The sequence below is a fragment of the Phymastichus coffea genome, unplaced genomic scaffold, assembly GCF_024137745.1.
Source record: "Phymastichus coffea isolate CEN01 unplaced genomic scaffold, Cenicafe_Pcof_1.1 PCOF00053, whole genome shotgun sequence".
NCBI classification, from domain to species: Eukaryota; Metazoa; Arthropoda; class Insecta; order Hymenoptera; family Eulophidae; genus Phymastichus; species Phymastichus coffea.
Window position 1 is genome coordinate 1,537,794 of NW_026706864.1, and position 25,864 is coordinate 1,563,657.

General features: G+C 37.0%; 1 protein-coding gene and 1 non-coding gene across 2 annotated transcripts; one reads left to right on the top strand and one right to left on the bottom strand.

Moving 5' to 3' along the window:
* The first annotated feature begins 608 nt into the window (after positions 1-608).
* Positions 609-25,622, top strand: LOC131665702 (otoferlin). Its single transcript, XM_058937758.1, is given in 27 exon segments — positions 609-773; positions 1,297-1,441; positions 1,502-1,655; positions 2,241-2,379; positions 5,085-5,268; positions 7,278-7,450; positions 9,033-9,255; positions 9,434-9,633; positions 11,025-11,363; positions 11,609-11,929; positions 12,664-12,780; positions 12,925-13,059; positions 13,125-13,265; positions 13,798-14,064; positions 14,529-14,745; positions 14,876-15,102; positions 15,626-15,685; positions 15,748-15,882; positions 16,248-16,392; positions 16,463-16,592; positions 17,251-17,579; positions 18,513-18,643; positions 18,893-19,080; positions 19,277-19,512; positions 21,435-21,607; positions 22,101-22,201; positions 25,442-25,622. Coding segments are annotated over 27 exon segments (4,956 nt in total).
* On the bottom strand, positions 20,790-20,871 carry Trnas-cga (transfer RNA serine (anticodon CGA)). Its single transcript has one exon. It is a non-coding gene; the product is annotated as a tRNA-Ser (tRNA).
* Positions 25,623-25,864: the final 242 nt, after the last annotated feature.

Consider the following 25,864-nt stretch of genomic DNA (forward strand, 5'->3'; position numbering starts at 1 on the left):
TGTCGGCTGATGCTCAGTAGCACATAATAGATGTATTCATACTCAGCTGCGATACCGTTGACCAATGAGCCGGTATTATCGGTAAAGTAGTTTGCACTAGGTGATAAACATTTTTTGCAGTAAATAAACATACGTGGGTGTAAAAGTTTTCAATAAAAATGATACTTCTCATCGCTGTTTGTTAGTAGTAACAATAAATATATTCGACTTCATTTAAACTTGAAATGATTCGGAAGATATTTTTTACCATAACAGCAATATAACAATGCACGTAATTTATACTTTGATTATTTGCGACGCGATGAGATATTTTGTAAAGTTTAGCGAAAGTTAGAAAATAATTAAATATTTTAGCGGTTTTAACCATCGAATCACACTGATCAATTGGGGGAGACTTTAACTCCAAGCAAGCGAACAAAACGGCATTCTTCGCACACTTTCCTCCTCTGACACTCTGAAATTAGCGTTGTTGGCAACAAGCACTTAGCTCCCGCCAAGCGACGGTTAACGCGTCGTCATCTATTTTCCGCGCGCTTGCAATCTACTTAACCCGGAAGGATACGCAGCGCACACGCCGTCATTTGCATAGCGAGAAAACTAAGCGCATCATGACAAGAAAAGGTCGCAAACTCGACACGTACCAGGTGTGCGTGACGATCATCGAGGCTCGTCATCTCGAGCTCAACGCCAATCCCAGGGTAGTCGTGCGAGTTGGCGATCGCAAGAAAAAGACAGCCGTGCGCAAGACCACGGACAGCCCTTACTACGGCGAGGTACGCTCAAGTTTAATTTGATTCCGCCTCGAGCTTCGGACGAGATGCGGGCGAGTATATCAGCGCAGGCATTCCGCAAGAGGCGAGGCATTTGAATTGCCGATAAGCCGACGCCCATCCGACTTTGATCTAATTTTTCCGCATCGTGAAAGTCAAATTCGCCGATGTGCGCATAGCCGACGAATGGGCGATGGGAAAATCATTGCCCGGGCTGCTTGAAAATCCGCTGCTGCTCGCTAATGCGCCTGCGGTGCGTTTCATTTTTCGCTCGGAATTACGATCGATTGTAATGCCGTCCGGCAAATGAGCGCTCGTCAAGCGAAATTCGGCAGGGCCATTTTGATAGTCGCTTTCGGCATACGTTAATTTCGAATGACAACGATCCCACTTTCTCGCCGCATTGGAATGTCGCCATTCGAAATTCAAACTTGGCCCGTAATGCTCGATAGCAGCGCAACTTGGCCTTGCTCCGAAAACCATATCTCGTCCCGAACTTTACGCTCTCACTGTCTCTCGTTGAAAGTACTTTGTGTTCGAGCTGACTTGTACGATGGAGTCACTGCTGAGTACGCGCATCGAGTTGGCGGTGTACCTGTGTGGCCGCCTTGGGCGTAGTAAGTTTCACGGCTGCTGTGATTTCGAGCTTGCGACCGTCTGGGATCAACCCGGTAAAGTTCGTCAAGTCGGCGATCTTCGTACAGTCGATACTTATAGCCTGCGCTCGGTAGATCGCCAATATTACCACAAGTGGGCGATGTTAACGAATCCACGCGATCCCGCTGCCGGCAGCAGAGGATACGTCAAGTGCAATATCGCCGTGCATGCTAAGGGATATAGGATGAGGGTACCACCCGGCAGCGACGCCGAGGACGACATAGAAGGGTGAGTGCGAATGAAAAACATCCCATTTTCCGTCGTCTAGCTCTGCTGGAAAATCGATCATTTTGCGAATCAATATTTGCAAAGCTGCAAATGGATCAGACTGCCCATGTAAAAAGTTCAGTGAGGCTGAGTGAAAGCTTAAACGCGTCGCGTGCGCGCGCCTAATGTGCATGTAACCGGTGCAGCGACGTTGTTATCCTCGCCTGCGCTTGCTGCACTATACTCATGCCCATCTCCAACTCACTGCCACTGGCATGCTTAGAGAGAGTTACGCTGCGCGGGCAGAATTTTTTTTTTTTTTTTTTTCGGGAGGAGGGGGGCACAGCTCAAAATTGACTGATGTGTATTTCAATCGGCTGTCGGACGATGCCCTCCAATGCCTATTTAATGGCCGGCTCAAAATCGAACGGGATTTTGATAGACCAATGCGCGCGGCCAGTTCTTCTTTCGCGCAAACTTTTTTTTAACGAGCTTCCGTTTTACGATCGGCTTACTTTTTTTTTACGCGGGAGTTATAAAGGTCCGATCGATAAAACAAAAAAGAAAAAAGAAGCATGCTACTACCGATCTATTTTTGATTTGCAGGAATTTGCTGTTGCCACTAGCCGACTCGAAATATTTTGCGACAAGACAACGCGCGAGCTACGCGTTTACGATACATCGGGTTGAAGATACGCCGTCCGACGGCAAATACTGCGTTTCCATTTCCTTTGCTGGGATGAAGGTAAAGCTTTCAAAACTAACGTTTGAAAAAAAAAATCACTTTGATTATGTGCATAATGATTTTCCACTTGGCGAACGGCGAAACCTGCAGCAGTTTAATAATTCACGAGCGCGCAGTCGGATATGAAAATGTGAATATTTACCTATATAGCTGATTTGTAAATGGAACGCTAGCAAATCAATTATTAACGTTTCCATTTGTAAATAGGGCGCCGATGTTTTTTCATTTCTAATGCTTTCATTCAAAATAATTTTCGTTCCGAAACTCTCCTGGTTTTCAAAAAAATATAAACCAAAATACTCATCGATAATCTGATCTTCCAGCTATAATCAAATTCAAGTATTCAATTTCATACTTCGATATCAGATTCACTGATGTCGAGGCTCTTACGATAAAAATTGCAAAATATCGCAACTCCAAATAGGCCTGCAGATAGTGACATTCGTCTCAATTGAAAAATCGATATCCATCAAAGAAAAAAAAAAGAAAAATTATTTCAAATAACGCTTGAAATTGTATTATCCTTCATAATCCACAGTCCGAATACATCCTGTCGGGTATATATGCGAAGAGATGTAACGCGTATTCCTCCGATAAAAATTTGAATAACTCGCGTGCGTGTATGCTATATACGAGAAATGCCTATTGAAATTTTTGTGGGACTTCGATTTTTCATGTTTATAGAGCTATGCACCCATTGCCGGTATCCGCCTCCTTCCATCTTCAGCTGTCGCACAATGGCTTTGCATATTATTGTGCGCTCCGGCAGTGTAGCATGTCCACTGACGCTTGTATTTTTTCTTTCTTTATTTTTGGATATTCTATTGAAAATCTTGAATAATGGAAGAATGAACGGGAGATTTTGCACTTTGCAAAGCTTTGGCTATTTGCCGTTGACATTTTAAGTATGTAAAAAGAGAATTCACTTTATAATTTATCACGAGAAAAATAATTTATTTTTCGAAAAATAAAAAAAATATTTTCTTATTTTAAGAAATAATATTCGTTTATTATCCAATTTCTATACAACTACATAGTAAAGTCTTATAGAGGTATCTGCAGATATCTATGCGTAAGGAGGTATGAAAGAAAATAAAATGAAAAAAAACAAGTAAAGAAAATTTAAAGTTTTTAAAATAACAATGTACAATATCTAAATTTATGCTAATTCTAATATCTCTGCTATGTTTCATACATTCATTCCTAGTAGATGATGTGTATTGTTCTCTATCCAGCTTTTAATAATTTCTTTTTCTTTTTATTAATTGTGAATTCCAGACCTTTCATATTATTGCTAAATTTCTGATAAATTTTAGTAGCAATATATATATTTGACTTCTAAAATTAATGTTAATGTTTTATTTATTTTAGGCATAATTATTTTGTAACTTGTGATATTTTTATTAGTACTATATTCAACAGTTTCGTTGTTTAAATTGTCCATTACAGCTTTCAGTAAAAAATACTACTTAATGAATAGTAGAAGAGGGATATTCTTTGACTTTTCATGTAAAATTTTAATTAGTTTATTTTATGTCTTTTGGATACTACATGATTTATTACCATAAACTCTGCTCCAAGCAATAATACCATAAGTTAGTATACTCAGCAATAGCGAATAATACATTGTCAATATCGTCTTAAAATTTATGTGTTTTGCTAGATTTGGTATTACATAAACAATACATTCGGTTTTCTGTGTAGTATATAAGTGATGTTCCACTTGAGTATAAAGTCAATTTCTACTCCTAAGATACTTGTAGGAGGACTTTCTCTTAAGTGTCTTGTTTGCGATATAAATTTTTAAATGAATTGAGATACTATCGTGGTAGAAAACAAATGGAAAATAGACTGTATTGAGGACATTGATTGATAAGCGATTTGATGCCATCTGACTGTTACCAATATTTAGGTAGTTATTCATATTTTACTCAGAACTTAAAAAGTTTTATTCCGAACAAATGATAATGATAGTTTCATCAGCATAAGACGATATTGTATTTTCCATCAATATATTAAGTAAATAATGTACATTAATGTATATTATGAATAACAAAAACGGTTCTTTGCGGTATGACAAGTAATATGATGACTATTTGCAAGGCCTCTAATTCTATATCTTTCCGGCTTTCTAAGTAATATTTTATGGTAGACAGTTTTAAACGCCGTGGCTAGGTCCACGAAAATAACAATGACTCATTATCATCCACACCATTAACTATTTGATTAACTATACGTGTCAGAGCAATTTGCATATTGCAAATGAGAAATTATTTTCTAAACGTTAAAGCTTTTTTACTCATCTGAAGATATATATTTTTTTAATTATAATCAGAAATTCATTATTCGTTTGTTTCTTAAATCAAGAACGTTAAAAAAATATTTTTTGTCTTTTTTGAGTATTTTTCAATGCAATACAACTGTCAGTACAATACAGCTTAATTTATGACGCTGGTGCAGAATAAACAATAGAAATCTGTGTACGAATGGACAAAGCATGGTTTTTAAAGAATAAAACTAATGAATGAATACATCCACATCAATATTCGTTATATATTTTTTATTATGCACTGGATAAAGTACTGTTTACTCCCTGTGAAAAAAAAACCTAAAAAATCTAATCTGTTTCAATGTATTTAGAATCGTAAAAGATTAAAAATTAATCTTCATTGGCGAAAACATAAGAAAACATCATTACAATGCAGGCATCGACGAGTTGCGTGGAAAACGAGCGAGTGGACGAACGATTGGTGTTTAGCGACATGTTTCCACCGCTTTGCCATCGCGCGAGAATTATCCTCAAGAGACGAAAGTCCAGCGTTACAAAAAGCGAGGAGTTCGCCACATACTTGCTCAATTTTAAACATATTTCAAATTCTGGAGAATACGGTAAGTTTTGAAATATGTAAATTGATGGCTTTCTTGAAAACGATGTAGATCAAATTCAATATTTTATTATTATTGATAAGTTATCGCATGGAAATTGCGATTTGGATTGCTTCAATAGAAGCGGAGCTGCAATTAATTTGTGCCTGGAAGTGTTTGAATAACGAGATTAAAGACGTTAATAGCTATAAGAAATCTTGAGAGCAATCCTATTTGATTTATGTATTATGAATCACTCCGACTAATGTTCTCTTGCACCGCTAATTACATTGTGGAAGGAAAAAAGCTTATCAAAGAACAAAGTTTAAAAAAGTATAATAATATTTGTTTTTCCAAACAATGACGAAATAAGTTACCATTTTCCATTTGTAGAATCAGTAATATCAAACGCATAACAAGAGAAATGAACCAACACAAAAAACCAACTTTTTTCATTACTCCAACTTTTTACAGCTCACTACTACTCATGCATTAATTAGTATCGTATCGATAGAGTATAAGATCTACCAAAGTAAATCCGCAGCAATAGGAGTTTAAGGTCACAAAAAACACTTTTTTTCGAGCAAATCTCGCTACTGAGTAAATCCACCGAAGACTCGCAAGGATTGGAAAGTGAAAAAAGAAACTTAATCTAAGCGATACTCGAAGGAGCGCACACCCATTGTCTTTTACACGCTCGATTTTCAAATTAGAGTGCCCAGTGAATTCCTTTCTAAGCGCTCGACTTTTAAGTTTTTTTTTTCGAACCGAAAAAAATGCTAGAGTGTAATAACGATAAAGAAAGGGCCGAAGGGAAAAAGTAAGTGAAACGTCGTTTGAATTTTTCATTGTGAAAAATTGGAATCTTTTGTATTTATTGTTCAATTTACATACCTTCTTTTTACTTTTTGTTTCCACTTTATTTAGCTTTTCCTTATCTCTGTGTTCCGCTGCATCTGTCGCTGCGATTCTATTCATGCCCTTTCATTTGATTGCAAGTCGTGAAAAGTTGTCAAGCGAAAAATCGATATTATTATTGATATTCTTTTTTTCCTTTACCCGAGTAAATTATTAGACATTTCAGTTTCTAAGATGTATGCCAAAGCTAAATAAAGAAAAATTCTTTTCCGCATAGTGTATAGTCCATTCATCTCTGATGCATATAAGGCCGAATTGAAAAAGTGCCAAACATGATAAAACGGAAACTGCTTACGTACCTGCGTTTTCCTTTCACATGTACTGTACAATAAAAGGAGAAGTAGATTCACAAAATATTTTCCTTGTAATCTCTCTCTCTCTCTCTCCCTCTCTCTCTCTCTCTCTCTCTCTCTCACTCTCTCTACCGCATACGTACGAAAATACAATGAGAAACGCCATGTCCTTTCGCCTGGTGGATATTCCATAGCCGTAAATGCCCATACATATCTGCGCTGAGTTTTCTACGTCCAATTACGTAAAAAGGCGCTCGCTGGAATTTCAGCTTCTAAAGGATTGCCTAGGATTTGTGCCAACTCGCCAAGACAAAGACCCGCGCGGATTTTTCATTTTGTAATGCCTGCCTTTTTTCAGTAACAGCCTTCTCGTGATCCCTAAGCTTTTCGGATTCTATTTTACTTTCGCTAGGCAACTTTTTTCGCCGACTTCTCCTATCTCTCTCACTCTCTTTCTCTCTTCTTTGTGGTTTCTGCAAATATAGACGAAAAGTTGGATCAGATCGTCCTAGAAATTTTCTCGATCCACATTGATATATATATGGCGTCGTAAAGTTTTATTTTTTTCCTTTCTTACTCGAGATTTCATGTGCTTCCAAATGAAATTGAAAAATACTACAGTGACGACAAAAAAATAACAAAGGCAATTTCTCTTTAAATTAGTGATAAAACAAATCCAAATTCAAAGAGACAAAAGTTTCTGTCACATTACTTTTAATTAAAATATCCTATAAACCGTGATAAGCCCATCTGGTTAAATATGTTACAAAATCATTGAAAAGAAGATTATCATAATTCAAACAAGTTCATTTGTTCCTGTAGGTTTCCTGCCGACTTTTGGTCCGTCGTTCTTGCATTTATACGCAAACTTAACAGACTCGAGCGGACCGATTTATCGAGGTCGACTTCTACTATCTCTGAAGACGGAAATCGAACAGATAGAGGATGTCTCAGGCACCGGTGTCCAGATTCAACCTGCTGCATCTATCATTCAGGTAAGAGAGCCAAAGTTTACCCGAAAAAACTTTTCCATCCATCTTTTACGAAACATTATTAAGATAAATGTATACGTGTATTGATTAGGATTTCGACGAAAATAACAGAAGCATTGATGGATTTTTAATGTGACTATGAGTTATTTGTATACTTTTTAAGCGCAAACAATTCGGCTTAAATCAGGATAAATAGGATCCAAGCTATTTAAGGGAAAAATAGTCAGACGCACGAAACATAAAAAAAAACTATATGAATAATGATTGTGAAAAAAATTCATTTAAACCGTATATTACAAAAATTACTTATGAAAAAATTCTTTACGATCACTATCAAAAGTATTATTCTCTTAAGCTCGCTTACGCAGAACCGCATATCTTATTTCCATGTTCCGGGTGAAAATAAAAATTTAGATGCAGCTCGCGCAAGTGCGAGGAAGAAAGAAGAGAGGAAGGACTAAGAATTCTTTCATTTCCTGTATTTACTAGCAGCGCTTGCTTTCTTATCTCGCCAAAGTAGAGCAAGAAAAAAGTAAAATGATACGCGTTTTGCGTTTTGCAAAAACTGATAATAATAATGACACAAAAAAAAGTGTTCGAATTACTGAGGGTTCTTCGATCAGTGTGAAACAGTATTGTGCAATGAACAATATGCAGACGATATTTTATAGATCAATTCATTGAAAGTGAATAAGATCATAGTTGGATGAGGGCTTTTTAAATAAACAAGTGATTCATTTTTCGCGTTAAAAAAATATGATTTGCGCAACAATTGGCGTTTCATTTACGTTCTATGCTTAAATTCCAGAACTGTAAAATATGACGAAAATATAGGCTGTTCCATTGAATCTTCTAATAGTTGAATGAAGTATGTAAATAGATTTTCAGGTACTTTTTCTGATAGGTAAAAATATGCTTAGATATTTAATGTAGCACTTTTTTCACCTTTCATCATAGTTATCTAAAATAAATGTTAATTTTTTAAAGATAGAATACAGATTCTTTAACTTATTCTGATTTGTGAGGATGACCGTAATATACCTTCGTCGAAGAATAAGATTAGTGATGAAGCAGCAGGAAAAATATTACATATACGTATGTTTCTCTAAACTTTTTATTGTCAACAACAACTGTTGGAGCTCTCAATCTCATTATCAGCCATTTTTAACAATAATATAGAGCTTAACTGCTTGGACAGCTATTCAGAAAAGGCAGCTGTCTATTTTTATTTAACAGGATGTTGTTAGCAGATAAAAGTAAAGCAGTTATTCGTAAGATATGACTGCATTACATTGGCACTAAGTATTTTGGCAAGGACTAGTAAACGACAAAGGATCATAATAATACGAGAAATCATAAATCATTCTGTTTTGTTAATACGTATTTTCACAGTCTGTGAGCCTTTTTCCGGTTACGTAACTTACAATAAATCGATATCATCAAGGGATATCGCATCAGATTTTAATTTTATATAATGACTTTTCAGGATCTACCCATTTCATCCATCCAACTATATCTCAAAAAGATAATAACTATTGAGTAAATAAAGAGACTTTGAATAACTATCGAGGGAATTTCGTTACAGGACAGTCTATGGAGAACGGATGAGTACTTGCTGGTAGGCGTGCTCTTCGACGCGTGCATGATCGATCGTGGAATACTTGCTAGTGGCAAGACGGCAGGGATTGGATTGAGCTTAGGCAATGCCGGCAGCGACGTGACGACAGGTATTGCAAGGATTTAAAAGGTGTCTCATCTTTCACATATCCTCTAGGCATGCCATTTCCATTCTATTATTCGATGAATTCGTAATGAATCTCTTGTGCTTCTTTACGATGCTTTTCTATCATTTACGGCATTGTAGAGTAAAAAGATTGGATTCCTCGGATTCAAAGAAAATGTAGAGCGATGTTTTTGAAATGCATTATAATATTACATCCAACAACAATTAACATGGTTTCGGGAGGGGGGATGGTTGATTTCTAGAAACAGAATCTGAGACGGGACACGCCACTCTGGACAGTCGTAGTGAAACTCCTGCCAGCATAATTGTCGGACTGGACCAGAGGTACAACTGCATGCCGCTTGGTACGAAAAAACCATGTGTTTTTGTCAAGTCGCGCTGGCCGAATACCGAGTGGCGAGTGAGGAATTCCAATCGGCTTTCCTGTATAGCGAGTTATCTCGTGAGTATCGTTAAGTCTGTTTAGTATTGGAGTGGCGGTCATTTAGAATAAACGATTTAATTCGCAATTTTTTATTTTTCATTACAATATTATGACACGTAATCAATGACAGCTATTAGAAAATTTGGCACTTCATGTTACATATGGATTAATTTTTATGAAAAAAAAAAACAAAATTTATCAGACTCTGCGATCTTTATTTTTTCCTAATTATGAAGATAAAAATTGAGTATGATTTTATTATAATAGTATTTTTCATTCAAGAATTTATGTCAAAGTGTCAAAATTGTGTAAAATTATCTTTGACATATAAATGCAACTCAATAGTATCTTTCAATATTGTAAAATTCATTCACCTGCAATACCTTTGGCTAACAACATATCGCAGTTAAACAGCCGAATACCCAGAAAACTTCTGGCATTCGTGTCTTGAAATCAGGTAGAAAATAACTACAGGGAGTGGAAAGGCGAAGCAGAGATCTCGTCTACGCGACCCAAATGCGACAAATCTTAACTCAAGCACCCGCTCGAGAGAGAGAGAGAAAGAGATGCTGCAAGGAGGAGATGTAAGAGGGAATGTAAAATAACTTGGGGAAAAGCCAGAGAGATGGAAGCTAAGAATGAATGCCGCTTGGGATTTTAACACTGTTAATTGGCTTCACTTTGATAAGGTCATCTCTCCTTCTTCTCATTGTTCGTATCGAGAAAATGAGCCAAGGACGTTTTTTGTTTCGATATGCTATTCAATGATAATTATCGTTCATCATTCATTCGTTCGTTTTGGAAATTAACCTCGTTAAGATAATTAAACCCTCTTTCAAATTCTTCATTATCCATAAATTATTGATACGTAGTCGCCAAATAATTATTTACGAGCTATTCAAATTTTTTGCTGACGCGTAATCTCACACTCGGGTAATCAATTTCGCCTTCTGCAAACTACAAAAGAACGGCCCCATAATTTGGCTGTGGATTAGAAAGTAGCTGACGGTCAATAGAACTTAATTTCGCTGACAGTTTAATATTCACCAAGCGGCGCAGTGGAGTTAGATATCAGCGTATGACCCACTTGCAACACAATGACTCGGAAGTACACACGCGCACGCGCGCGAGAGAGAGAGAGAGAGAGAGAGAGAGAGAGAGAGAGAGAGAGAGAGAGGAGAAACAGCGTGTGCGATTGTTTTTGACACTTGGCAAATGAGAAACATCCAAAAACTGACTTTTCAATTTTTCTTTCTTCGTGTATGGGACTCGCAAAGTTTTATGTTGAGTCAGAGTCCCATTGTGTAATTAGTTTGTTAAAGTTGTGAAAATCTTTACTTTATAATTTCATACAAAAAATGATCATTGAAAATTATTCGTAAAACTAATTCGAAGCATTTTCTTCGCAGGAAACTGAATTAGAAAGAATAGAATCACTACTCTCGTTAGAAAATGAGAAAGCTTACCTTGCCTACAACATAATAACGCGCAACCTCAAACGATGTTGCGTTGGATACTTAAATAGCTTGCCAGACTTTGCAACCATTTGCAAAGGTGGCAATAAAGAAGACATTCAGTCTTGTTTAACGGCTTTGGACAGGCACAGATTGAATCATTGCAAGCGGGAAATCGAAAGAGTCTTGGAAAGAGTGAAAATCAATGGAGAATTGACAGATAATCGGTTTATTAGAATCGCTATGGCTCACGTTTATAAGCATCATAAGACAATTAAACTGTTGTGCGACGATGTACGTACTTTACTATTTTTTTCCAGTCCTTAAATCAAATATTCTTTCTATAAAAAGTACTATTGAAAAAGCAATGTTGAACACCAATTAAAAATAAAAACGAAAGCATTCCAACGATAACAATTGAAAAAATAACTTGTCATTTGTCGGAATCAGTCGACAATCTATAACTGCATTGCAATCAATATCAATTGTAAAAATAAACAACTACCAATCAAAGAAACCTCCGGCATTCATTTTTTCAGCCTCAACACAGTCTGCCCGACGTGTTTCTTTATCTGCAAACGACAACGCGACACTTAGCTTTCGCTCGTTTACCTTCATCGACTGTCACTTACGCAGTCGAACGTCCCGAACGAGGTGTCAACTGCGGTAAACGTTTAGATGTATTTCTTTATCGTCGTGGCGACGAGTCGGATCGACAACCAGCTTGCAAGCTCGAACTCTTTCTCTGGCTTGGCGAGTCAAAATTCGCGAATGAATGTTGGAATTGGCTACCGCCAGGATTTACAACAGGCGATAGAACTACGATGTTCCCAGAATTTTTGGAATACGACAAAGTGTCGGTTAGTATCGATCGATTTTCAATAATCTATAAACTGAGATTTCCATTACGATGTTAGAGAGAGAGTGAGTTACAATTATTACGAAATCCCCTGAGTCGCACGAACTGAACAAGCGATCGGCATTAATGTTAATACGCTAATATTGTGTACAATTTACGCACGCTGTGGTATAAGTGGTGATAATGTGAGTTCATAGGTCAATAATCTAAACGCGCTTGTTGTCCACTAGCGTGCAGCACATACTGATGCACACGTGCTCAAGCCGCAATGCAGTTCATTCAAATTCAATCCCAGAGAGGTAGTCAAACCAATCACAGTTCTAGGGAAAACAATTGCACTCATCGTTACACACTTTTACTGGTGTGTAATCAGTGTTGTATAGAAATAAGCATTGTTTCAACTTGAATGATTGTAATTTCAATAATATGAAAAAAAGAAATTTGAGGGAAAGTTGTATCGTCTAACTGAGCAGAAAAACTTGATAATTAAATTTAATATTTTGAGTGGAAAAATGATTTGACGTTATAAAACTTATCTTTCAACCAAATGTCAAAAATTTCAAATCAATGTATTCTTTGCTGTATGGCGTACAAAGCAATTTTTCATACGCGAATACAATTGCATTGCTAGAAATGATTAATCCATATAAACACAGCGAAAGGATATATCATTGCAGTGAAAGAAGTATTCGCGGAGAAAAAAGTAATCCGAGTCTGCAAAGTTACATATTTCAGAAATACCAACTACGAGCTCACATATATCAAGGAAGATTCGAACCGGGAATGGATTCTTCTGGTTTACTGGACCCTTTGCTGCGTGTCTTTTTTCAAGGCTATACCATGGCCACAAGGGTAAAATTTCAAAAACATTTTCCGGCTTTCCGAATAAGAAAAATGCTTTTACGTGACAAATTCAAATTCACGAAGCAACACACTCAAAGAAAGCAGAGAGAGACACTCGTCAAACTTAACTCCAAACAATTTGGCGTTGCGCAGGTCATTAAACAGACACTCGACCCATTCTGGAACCAAACTCTAGTGTTTCCAGCAGTGGTAATATGCGGCGAATGCGAGTACGTGAAAAAACAACCGCCCAAAGTCGTCATAGAAGCTTTCGACAGAGATTATTGCGTGAGCACATCGAGTAGATTATCCATCGGAGGTTTTTGAAAGCAATGATTCGACGTCTCTTTCAGAACAGCTTCGAACTGTACGGCCGTTGCATCGCCACGCCACTGGTCAAGCTATTCAACGACGACTATGAGCCAGCGAGCAAACTAAGCTGGCATCGCTTCCCAAACGGTGGTGCCGTATTGGCTGCACTCGAACTCATCGAGGTGTGTATATATATAGTTTCAACGGCTACTCTCGTTACAGAATTTTTTCCTTCTACTGATGTCGAGAATATGATACTTGAGAGCGAAACAGAGGTTATTTTCAAAAATAGCTTTGTTGAAATATACGTCTCTTGACAGAAAATAGCTTCTCTTTTTTTGCCAATAAGGAAAGATGTATTTGCCTATAAATGCGGTCAGACTGTTATTAAGATTTCATTACACAATGTTTCATAAAATTTTATTTGAGGTACATCGAACGGTTGACATTCGAGTCTTTATCACAGTGTAATGACATCCACTGTTACAACTCCGACAAATTTTCGTAGTCAAACTAATTTCCCTGTAATTGATTGTTATTCACCTTTACAGAATTTATTCGTAATTGGCTATCGGTCATTCACAATTCATTCGATTTGTCAGTAATGTTTGAAATGTAATACCGTCTGAAATTGAATGCACTTACTAGGTCAATTTAATCATGTACAAAAAAATCACAACTGCAGAAAAAATTATTGTGTTTGTCAATCTACAGATCGGCGATAAGTCCAATGAAGAAGAATCTCCGGCCGACGGTGGCAAACAGATAATCCGCATCCCGGAAAACATAAGACCTCGCACGGCAAATTTTCGCCTGGAAGTGATATTCTGGGGCGTCCGCGATTTGCGTCGTGTGCGCCTCGTAGCCGTTCACCGTCCAAAAATTATCGTCGAGTGCGCTGGTACGAGAGTTGAGTCGCCGGTTATGAATAACGCCAAGCGCTTCGCAAATTTTAAGGAGATTTGGGCGAGCGTCGATTTTGTGAGTTTACCATGCAATGAATTAATTGTTTAAAGCCGATTAGTTTGCATTTCACCCAACCAAAAACTCGAAGGACTTCATGTGAATTTCTATAAATAGGATGATCCTGATAATTTTGAAAGTTATCGACGGTACAAAGTAATTTATGAAATCTTTACTGGCTCTCAAGAGGATTAAATTAAATTTTCATGTGCGTTGGATATTCAGTCAGGCGAATAATTATCATTATTGTTCTATTGTACTTTTGAACAAATTATTGATCTGCAGGTGTAAAATATTCTGCAGTTTAATAATCGACGGATCAACGAAGTCGGCCAACGAATAACCAATACAATTGTCGATCGATTAATATACAAATAGAAAGAATGTGTAACAAAGTATTGCACTCAGACAGTTGCACGTGAAACTTTAATTCTTGCAACATCCAATTCACAACGAGCTCAATAAATGCTTCTCCGTCGCAGGAAATGCCCGAAAATGAAGCTTACTATCCACCGTTGACCATCAAAGCCTACGATTCTCGTGGTTTTGGCTACTTCAATTACATCGGCGTATGTAGTCTGCCAACAATAAGCCTATTCGTGCAACGGCTGCTCACTCGGGCCGAGTACGAGGCTGCAATTTATCACGTCGGCGGTACGGCGAGGAAGTCTCGACCATCGCCGGCTGTTACCCGCCAACGTGAGCATTCGCCGCCCCTCGTTCATTTCCGCAATTGTTTGCGGAACAAAGTTTTTTCACGCGGGCAGCTACGATCGACTAATAATTCATTCGCATCTTACAAATTGATGCCTTCCCCTGTGCATGACAGACGAAGTGGCGATAGATCTCGAGGACGATGAGACAACGGCGTTGACAAGCTACAAAAAATTGGCTGCTAAGCCTACCGCTACAGTCGGATTCTCGGCTCGCAGGCTGCTTAAAGGTCTACTTAGTTGGCGAAGAAGAAGGAAGACCGAGCACGTAGACGACGACGTTGCTGCGCTCGACAGGAACGAATCGCACGACTGGTGGAGCAAGTACTATGCCTCTCTTGAGGTAAATTTATCGCGGTAAGAAAGATTTGGCTTTTAAAAGGTCCCATTCCACAGGTCAGGGCTCTCGATTAATGCAAGTATACTAAAGTGGATACCTAGTCTCACTTGTATTTCTGCTGTTTCGTTTTTTTATTCATGACATCAGCCGATTCATTACTTGAAAAACTCTTTCAAATTATTCCAAATTTAAATTTGTAAGTAGAGTCGATTACAGTTTTCATCTTTCTTGTGGAAGCGAGTGCCGAACGATCTGAGAGATCTCTTTTTCATTGCTCGAATATTCAGTCAATTGATCGAACTGAAATGTCTGAAATGTAAAATTAAATTGCTTCATCCCATTCGTTTAAATAAATGTTGATTCCAGCAATGTTAGCTCGATCGAGCTATGCGAGCCGCAAAAAACGTCCAATCTAAAACCTCGACCACTCTCGCGAGTGCATTTCGCAAACATAAATCGCCAAGTTGAAATAAAAGACCATTTCGAGCATGCGCACCCCGAGTCAATTTCGTTTTCTCTGTTACAGGAAGAAAAGGATCGAGAGCGTGGCCTGCTGCCAAATTCTCGGCGCTTAGCGACTTTTAAAGTGAGTTTATCGCCGCACATGACGTTAATTTTCTTGAGTAACAAATAAACACTTCGTTCAAGGTTTACAATGGCGAATTGGAAGCGCAAGCCGAATTCGATGGTTTTCAAGACAGATTACGAACTTTTGAGCTTAAACGTGGAAAGAAAGTCGTTGGCGAGGACGACGACGATTACGGTTGTGCAGGAAAATTCAAAGTGAGAGCAGCTTCTTATTAGTCGAGTGTACGCGTAAAGCGATTGGGTAGCGTGAGAGGGAGCTTTGATAGTTTTAACCGTTACAGTTTTTGAAGTAAGCTACGCTGGATTGGAACGCCTGAGTATAGGATTATCTCATTTGCTTTGTGATCTTTGCTGTAAATAAGTAGCATTCTGAAACTGAAAATGTTTTCGACAATCAAACTTGAGAGTAAAAATAATTATTCCACGCGTCTGACTAAACTCGATCTCCATCTACTTACAATTCAGTAGTGCGCCTCGATCATATAATCAACCAATTCGACTTTTCAATAGCTAACAAAGAAAAAACATATCTCATCGAATAATATTCTTTGTACACACAGGGTTTTGTAACAGTGTATCGCTGGCCTCATGCCGACGGTTTCAATTGCGTCAACTTGGCAGGTAGGAACGCCAACCAAGGTCTTCTCACCGACTATCCATCTACCGCGCCTCTCAAACTTCTTGTGCGTCTTTACGTTATCAAAGGTTCGAAACGTTTTTTCTGACTGCGCGACGGTAAAACACAAAAACGACGGTTAACGTTCTTTACAAGCAGCCATCAACCTGAGACCCAGTGATTCTTTGAGTGGCAAAGCCGATCCGTATTTACGCCTAACACTTGGTAAAAGTCGCATCAACGAGAGAAAGAGATATTTGCCAAATCAGCTTAATCCAACCTTCGGCAGGTGAGTTGAATTCCACTGCTGTTTTTATTGATTCTGCGGATGAGAATTTTATGAGGACTTGCCGAAGCCTATAGTGCGGGTCAGTTGGATGGATACTGATGGATCGATTTTGAAATAATTGATGATAGCTGCTGCTCTCAATTCTCCTTTTTCTCTTCATTCGATTGAAAATTCATCGCACGAATTTCATTTGAGCGTGATGAAAATTCAATCTGACTTCAATTTTATGAGAGAACAGCTCACAACTATTCATTATACAGCATAATTGCATTTCGACGTGATGCACGATTATCAAAATATCAGTCTGATACCTGCATTACATAAAGTCCTCAAGGATCCATTGCATCCAAAGAAAAATAAGTCTAGGTGAAGGAAGAAATCAGGTCACACGAACGCGCGCGGCTTTGCTGCCACACAAGCAGCGCGCGTGGACGCGAGCATAGGGTCTGCCGCAAAGCCCAAACAATCGGGGCAGCAGCGGCACGGAGCCTATGCAAGCAGGCAAAACGACGATAGGTCAATCGCATTTAGGCAGACAGGGCTAATTAAACTTGAGATTCGACTAGGCTTTTCGACGCTTCGAGCGCGCGCGCGCGCGCATTGACAATAGTGTTCGAGTGCACCACGATTAACTTCACTTTACGACACACTGTTACAGAGTGTTCGAGTTAGAGGCAACATTTCCGCACGACCACACCTTAACGATTCAAGTCTGGGACTACGATACAAGCTCATCGGACGATTTGATCGGCGAGACACGTATCGACCTGGAAAGTCGTTTCTACAGTCGTCATCGCGCTCATTGTGGCCTTGCCAAACGTTACCACCTCATCGGTTACAACCGCTGGCGTGATCGCGAACGACCGTGCCAGATTTTAAGACAACTCTGTCGCAGACATGGTTTACCTTTGCCCGAGTATTGGAAGGATCATGTAGCCATTGGCAAGGTCAAGTTTTATTGCGCGAGAGACGTCGAAGATGATGCTGGTTTGTTCTCTTCTCTTCATTTTGTGTTTGGAAGAAATGCATTTCTGTGAATTTGACAACACTTGGAGAAAGACATTTTTTTATTTCATGCATATTTAAATTAATTTCTTTACCTTTTCGATACAAGAAACCTCTCTTTCTTTTGGAAACTTGAAGGCAATCTTATCAATCTCGATTGCCTGAAATTTTGAATCACAAAATTATTAGTAAATTTATCTAGATATAGGTATAGTCTTATTTTTCTACAAAATCTGTCTTTATTTTTAACTTTAAAAATTAAATTTAGAAAAATATTCTATAATTAATACACAAGACTGCTTTCTTCGGATTTTTCTGGTCACTTTTTGAAATATTTTAAAAATGGAGTTGATATAAAAAATAGCCACTTCTAAGCTATGAAATATGCACAATAGTTGATAAAAATGTAATAGAAAAATGGCTTTTAACTCTTAGAATTTGAACAAGCATTTAAAATATGTATGTTTAAAGTTTTAATTTTTCCTAATAAAAGGATTAATATCCTTTATTTGCGTAATAATTTTCGCAAAACTTGAGTACGTCACAATTCATTAACTCAAAATTTGAATAAGTCTTTGTAAGCTAAAAATAATAAGTTGACCTAAATCCATTTACGTATAAAGACGTACGATTCTTTTATGTAGAATATTATAATATTTTTAGATTAAAATTATTTTTATTAAATTATGAAAAATATCTTAAATTTAGAGAAACGTTATGAAAGCTAGAAATTCAAGAAATTGTTTGTAGCAAAATCAAATATTGCATAGCACCAAATACTGCATTTCTGCGAAGCTATTGCTTAGATATACAATTTAGTTTAGACAACTGCGACGTGCAAACTTCAAGTTAGGCGTATCAATTACGGCATCAAATTCTACATTGCACTCAGTCGTTTTCGTTCAACAAATATAGAAGTAGAAGAGCGAATGGCACTTAGTGTTCTACATCGTTGGTCGGAGATGTCACACTGCGGATGCACCCTCGTGCCTGAGCATATCGAGCGACGGCCGCTTTTCAATCTCAAAAGGCCCCAACTCGAGCAGGCGAGTTTCTGCTAATCATCTTCATAACTTAAGCGCAGCCCGAACGTTCAGGGAACGCGCGTTAATTAGCTCTCGAAACACGCCGACAAAGGGTGTCGCTTTACAAACAATTTTCGATGCGCACGCGATTGTTCAATTTGGCCGGCATCGATTTTTCCACTATCAGCGCATCGTCAATTATGAATAGTCGTCGTGGCGCTGACCTTAATCGAAATGAGCAGTTTGTTTTTTTTTTTTTTTTTGCATCAGGGTCGACTCGAGATGTGGATTGACATGTTTCCCGTGGATGAGTTACCATTGAAACCAGCAATCGACATAAGCCCACAGCCGCCGGAAAACTATGAAATACGCGTGATTGTCTGGAACACGGAGGACGTGCCACTCGTCGACAGCCAGTTTCTCACCGGTGAAAAGTGTTCCGACATCTATGTCAAAGGGTAAGCAAATGTCTTTTTCTTTTTCATCGTCGGAATGAGGCCAGTGATCGCGACGCGAGCAAAGAAATGATTTTTGCGTGCCACCGAATCATTAGCGTGTATCTCACGTGAGAGTTATCAAGGCTATTAACAACCGACACGCGATTAGTTTCGCCTCGCAGGGGCAACATTCAGTTAAAAAGTTTTCATTTTCAAGATGGATTTTGCCGGAAGATACACAGTGCACGGATGTACATTACAATTCTTTGACGGGAGAAGGTAATTTCAACTGGCGCTTCGTTTATCGGGTGACCTGGGCGAAAGGCGAACGAATGATGATTATACGGCGAAAGAGTTCTGTATTCGCTCGACAAGAGACCGAGTTGAAAATGCCTTGCAAGCTTACGCTGCAGGTTTGGGATAGTGATCATTTCTCCAAGGATGACTTTCTTGGTGAGCCTAGTCACTTCTTTATTTCAATGACTATTTTGAGTTTTAATAGACTTGCAAGCAGCAGCGATTGTCTTCTGTTTTTTTCTTTCAAACGAATAACTTAAGATTGTTTAAAAATTGAAAAACCTATTCTATGCATTTTATGTAAAGTAGTTATATTTTATAATCACGATTATACTTTAAAAGCATTAATGCACTTTTCAAGGCATGGATTATACTCCATAAATGTGTTAAATAGACATTGTTAGGTCAGCAGAGTAGTCTTTGCTAAGATGAATTAAGATGTCGCTCATATTCGCTTAGAAAGACGTTCCTCCATTATTTCATATAATGAGCTTAATTATGATTTTATAACTACTCTCCGCTTGTTTTCCATAATTCAGCACACACTTCAAGCAAATTATATTTTCTGACAATGGCCGGGTAAACTGAAATATAAACGCTTTGCTACAAGATTTGCCGATAAAGCAAAATACGTTCGAACGATGAGTAGACGTGTATGCTAATCAACCTTTAGTATGAGGCGACGAAAAAAGGCTCTCATGATCCAGGTGAGCTACTATTCAAGTGTAATTGTTGATGCTTATCGATTGCGCTGACGTATGGAAATCAGCTCGGGTGAAACCAGAGTAGAAGTGGCCAAGTTCTTTTCGTAAGAAATCAAGATTTAAGAATAAATTAAGATTATCGGACTATCGCGTTCCAGAACATTTTACACTTGATGTAATAATGCAGGTGTGTTGAGATTTGCAAGAAAGATTCATTAGAGCTTTTAACACATTGTAGCAAGACAGAAATGAATTAATCACGATACTTATTTAGATTTTTCTTTCTGAAAGCTTTTATTATCAAGCATGCTAAAATATGCCTATATTTTTTATAACTGATATCATTTTCTTCTACATATTTTATGCGATAAACGTGAGTTTTTATTTAATTCTGTTGGATATTTATCTGTAAAAAGTGTATATAACATTTTTAAGCTCTCTGTCCGCTTTATTGATGAGACAGTCTATCAAAGAAAGATTAACAGGTTGCATATTTAACGTTAATAATGTTTTTCTTTAGAGAATAAAATTTATTACTTGCAATAAAAACGATAATTTATTTAGTTAGTTAAAGTCTCATCGAAGTGAATAATTTGTAGTCAGTATTGTTACGCATCATTTTAAGACAAAATGTAAGATAAACATACAATTACCTATACATTTCGTTGCTAGATTATTATAATTCATAATAACAATAAGCATTGATAAAAATAAAATGAAAAAAAAGTCCGCTGCGGACAGGATTCGAACCTGTGCGGGCATAGCCCATCAGATTTCGAGTCTGACTCCTTAACCACTCGGACACCGCAGCATATGCTCATCCTCACGAAAACGCCGCACAATATTTTCTAGTACTTTGTATTTGGGTTATCAAGTTACAAAAATAAAAATAAATGTTTGAATAATAAATGTTTATTTTGAGGCTATTTATATTAATTAAATCTTTAGTAGATCAAAAATTGTATCTTGCCAAAAATAAACATTAAAATTTAAAGCAAAGTTTCGCTTTGGACAGGATCGAACCTGTGCGAGCAAAGCCCATCAGATTCTGTCTCTAACTATTCGCACGATGCAGCCTCGGTTTTGCAATGGCAATAACAAAACAATGATTTTCTAACCAATTACGGAATTGGAAATATATATCAACTGAATTTTCTACTGATCATGAACTTTAGATAATAAATACACAGCTCAGCTTGTAAATTAGAGCTTACAAATTATTGCGTGTACTGAGTATTCACTCGATAATCTCCGAAATGACGCGTAACTCGCCAATTCAAATCGGGCTGTTTTTATTGTTATGCGGCATTTCTAAGTAAAAAAAAACGAAATGCGACAAGCAAGCGACAAATGCCGAATTGATGTACGTTGCAGGTGCACTGAGCCTCGACCTAGCGAACATGCCGAGAGGCAGCCATAGTTCGACGAACTGTACTCTGAGGCTGATTGATCCGCAGTCGCCGCGAGTCAGCTTGTTTAGCGTACAGAGAACTCGTGCTTGGTGGCCTCTCGCCAGTATCGATGTGGATAGCAAGCATAAGCCTGCGGTACGTATTTAGCCGTGCTATACTTGCCCACGCTAATATTCAACATCAATTTCTAGTTTGCGACATGCCGGCTCGTTTCATGTTCTTAATTATTGTTTCATTATTTTCAAATTATAAACAGGAAAGAACTTTCATTTATAAAAAAGTTATTAGAATCAATAAATGACTGTAGTATATATATATTACTCAGCTTTCTCACGGTCGCGAATGAACGTTTTGTATTTATCACAAATTTACGTAGAATAATGAAATCCAGAAAAATAGTGTACTAAAGAATTAGTGATAACGTAAAACACAAGTAATTGATAAATATTGAAATAGCTTTACTCGCAATCATTCACTATTACTCGAAAAATTATTAAGAATTATTTGTTCTCCCTGCAAAAGTAGATACCAAGTGCCAATGAAAAAAAATGCAAAAACGTTTGTGTTACTTATACTCGGTAGAGAATCAAAAGCAGAAAAACTTCCAACGCAATATCCCATACTGCAGGGCAAGATCGAGCTCGAGTTAAGTCTACTGACAGCATCCGAGGCAGATAAACGACCAGTAGGAAAAGCTCGCGAACCACCTGAAGCTTTATCACCACCCGAGTAAGTTTTAATCAAAGTTTTGTTCCTTTGCACATTGGAAGTTCTACGTTGTGACGTTCAATATTTCATACAATAATGCAAATTTCCAAAAAGCTTTTGTGTGCGTGTGCGTGTGCGTGCGTGTGTGTGTGTGTTGTGTGTCTGCGCGCGCGTGTGCGTGCGTGTATGCGTGTACGTATGTAAGAGAGAGATAGAGAGAGAGAGAGAGGGAGAAAGAGGGAAATTTGTTCAGGGACAGCCTAAATAGTTTTACCTTGACATAATCGATTTTCAAGTTAAGTTGGATATTTTAAGATAAACATCTCTGTCAATTTTTAAGTCAATATGTTAATTTTTTCCAAAAGTTATTGATAATAGAGTAAAAACTGCCTTTCTGTTTGAAACAATTATCTGGGTAACCATTTAACCTATCGAGATAAATTCTTTTTTTAATTCTCATAATATTTATTTTAAAAATATAATTATTGAAAACTTATTTATTTACAATAAATATAATTTATATTAACAATAAATAATCAAATTGAAACTATAACAGGCACAGGTAGACATAAAACAAATGAACTCTATATGAACCATCATCGACCATCATAGATTAGAGCGAAGTTTGATGTCGAGAGAATGGGTGGGTAGACGACAATGCGCCGGGCGGGCTGTTTTTACTTCGTTATTTAATTACTGCGCTACTTTTTTAGCAAATTATTGTTTAATTGCCGTTATCGATAGAAGGAACTGCCGATAAAATTTGAACTGTTATAGTTTGTGAGGTAATGTTTATTAAAAAAGATGATAAAATTGGTATTAGCAAGTAAATCTAATTATATTCTTAAAGTAAATCTTATTAGAAGTATTTGAACAAAGTTCATCCCTATAGATTCAACAATTATCAAGATATTTACTTTCAAATAAAAGGCAATTGTATTAAACTATCAATATTTTTTGAAAAAATTAACACACTGACTTGAGAATTGGTTGAGATGTTTATCTTAATATAGTCAACAAATGTATCAAGTACGATGGAAATCGATGATGTCAAGGTAAAAACGTAGTGAAACGATCAAGACTGATTCTCCAGTCGTCTGGACGCCGACAAGCCATGCTCAATAGAACGTTCGTATAATAGTTTGCAATCTCGCTTCAAACTTGCGTGCGAGTGGATTTGATAATTAATTTCATTTAGATCTTCTGACACTGAGCTTTCGAGTTCAGAAGATATTTCGTTTAAATCTTATATTAAAATTTTGTTGATGTATTTAATAGTTTGTATAATTTCATTGTTTTAACCTTTAAGTATTTTTAATTTAAACGTCCTTTATATTTTGGCATACATATTTGTTTCGTTAATTACACGTCTTCGATCGATTTTTATCATTTTTGCAACTCAGTTAGTCTAATCTTTTTCATTTTCATCAATATCATTAATTGAAAAAAAAACACTGACCAAGGTATATTTTCTCAAAATAAGTGTATGCTAAAAAAGTCTGCCTTCTTTTTTAAAAAGAATCTTATAAGTATAAATGTATAAAAATAGCTCCTCTCGAATAACTTCAGATCAGTTTAAAAAAACATAATCGTTCAATAGTCTAAAAACAAGAAATGAAACATTGCCAATTAAGTCATGGGTGCGAAATAATAAAAAATAAAAAATGCTTCAAAAAGATAAAAGAGAAAGAGAGAGAGAGATGTTATCGCTTCATATATATAATGACCGTTGCCAACACGCACCTCGTAACGCATTATAACGATTAACTAATTGTACACTACACGGAACAATTAAGGGTGATGACTGTATTTCTTTTCCTCTTTCGAGGAATGCCTTTTATTGCAAATGTATATCGAGGATTTTCAAACCTTGATGCATAAATGAGTGGCTGAGTGATAAAAATTGGTCATTTTTCGATAATTACGTTGATATGTGCAAATAGAGCTTTAAAAAGCTGATACATGGCAAATACGAAGCTATGTGTAGACTTTTGTATGTACGTCTGTTCATACACTTTTTCATCTATATCTTATTATTCTATTATTCGCCGTGAGTTATATTTCTACATGCAACTTTACCATTTGCAACCAAATGCATTCAATGACCGGATGAAGCTTACATATATTACAATTTCTTTTTACTTTGAAAACGTTATTATTTTCAGAGTAATACAACTTTTCATTAACGTCAAATAATTCAAGTTGCATCGGAAAAAAGAAGCTTTAAGTCGACAATTAACAGTGCAAAAATAAATTTACAATTACTTCTCGTGGCGCACGATAAACGCTTTTAATTTAACAAACTACGCAATTGTCTTTCCGTCCAATGAAGCGCGAAGAGGCGAAGAGAAGGTGACAAAAAAAACACAATAATCCGTAGTCACACATTAAACCGAGAGACACGAGGCGCGCGAGAGAGAGAAAAAAAATTCAAGAGCGTTGTTGAGTTCATAATTACGGGTATGTATTTCTACGGGATTTCCATGAGAATAACGCATATTTACCAGCGAGAGAGAGAGAGAGAGAGAAGAGCGTCGTACCCGCAATGAATTCTGATACGGTACCTATACTCACTTTTTTCCCTTCCTGCTTGTGGTTTAGCGTCTTTTTTTTTCTTCAAGTTTGTGGAAAGTAATTATTTTTAATTTAGTTAAAAAAAAGAGTAATGCTTATGTAAGTTAATTGGATTAAGAAGATACTGACATGTTGTCCTCACAGAGATAATTCAAACAACGAGGATTTAAAAAAGTTGGCATGGAGAGAATATTAAAATAAATGCGTATGCGTAACAGTAGAAAAAAGGCACCTTTGGTCAGACAATTTAATATGCTTTCTTTTTTAAGACATTATCTTGATCTATTTTAATTCCGCCATTGCGAATTTTAGGTCTCTCTAATTTATCTTATTTTTGTTATAAACAAATAGATATAGTTGTTAAATAAAAGTCAAATAAAAGGAATACAGTTCTTTGTTACTTTTTATTTCTTCTAAAGCCCAAAAACTTCTCTTAATAAAGTTTCCGAATGCTGCGAAATTCGACAAAAAAAAAGAATTGCACTGCGTATTCCGGTGGTAATTACCAAGTTTGGTTCAACAAAGTTTAATAGACTGAGTTATCTTTCTCGTAGATACGTATCAAAATGAATTTATGAGTGTGTTTGAAGTTCAACAGATAATTAGAAATTTACTCTGCACTCGTTAAGAAAAAAGAACTAACTACAATTTCTTTCTCGCTGTGATAACTGATCCGGTATTTTGCAGTCGGCCTGACACGTCATTCTCCTGGTTTCGGAATCCATGGAAAGCATGTTGCTTTGTGGTCTGCCGCTACTACAGATGGAGAATTCTAGGCTGCTGCATGTGCACCTTACTTGTACTATTAATTGGCTGTGCCATTTATGCCTTTCCCGGTTACCTCGTCAAGCGTTTTCTTGGAGCTTAACTTTTTTAGCCGGATTATACGAGTCTTCTTTGCTTTATTTAAACTGAAACGAGGTTCAGAACGGAGGACAAGTTTGTTAGGAATTTATTGCCAGGTTGGTTTTTGAATAAGTTATACATAATTTTATGGTCTTAAAAACGTAGGTCGTGAATATTTTATTATAAGATTTATGAAATAATTTTAATAAAAGTTTTCAAACAATCTTTTGCATTGTGTTTAATATCTACATTACAGTAACATTA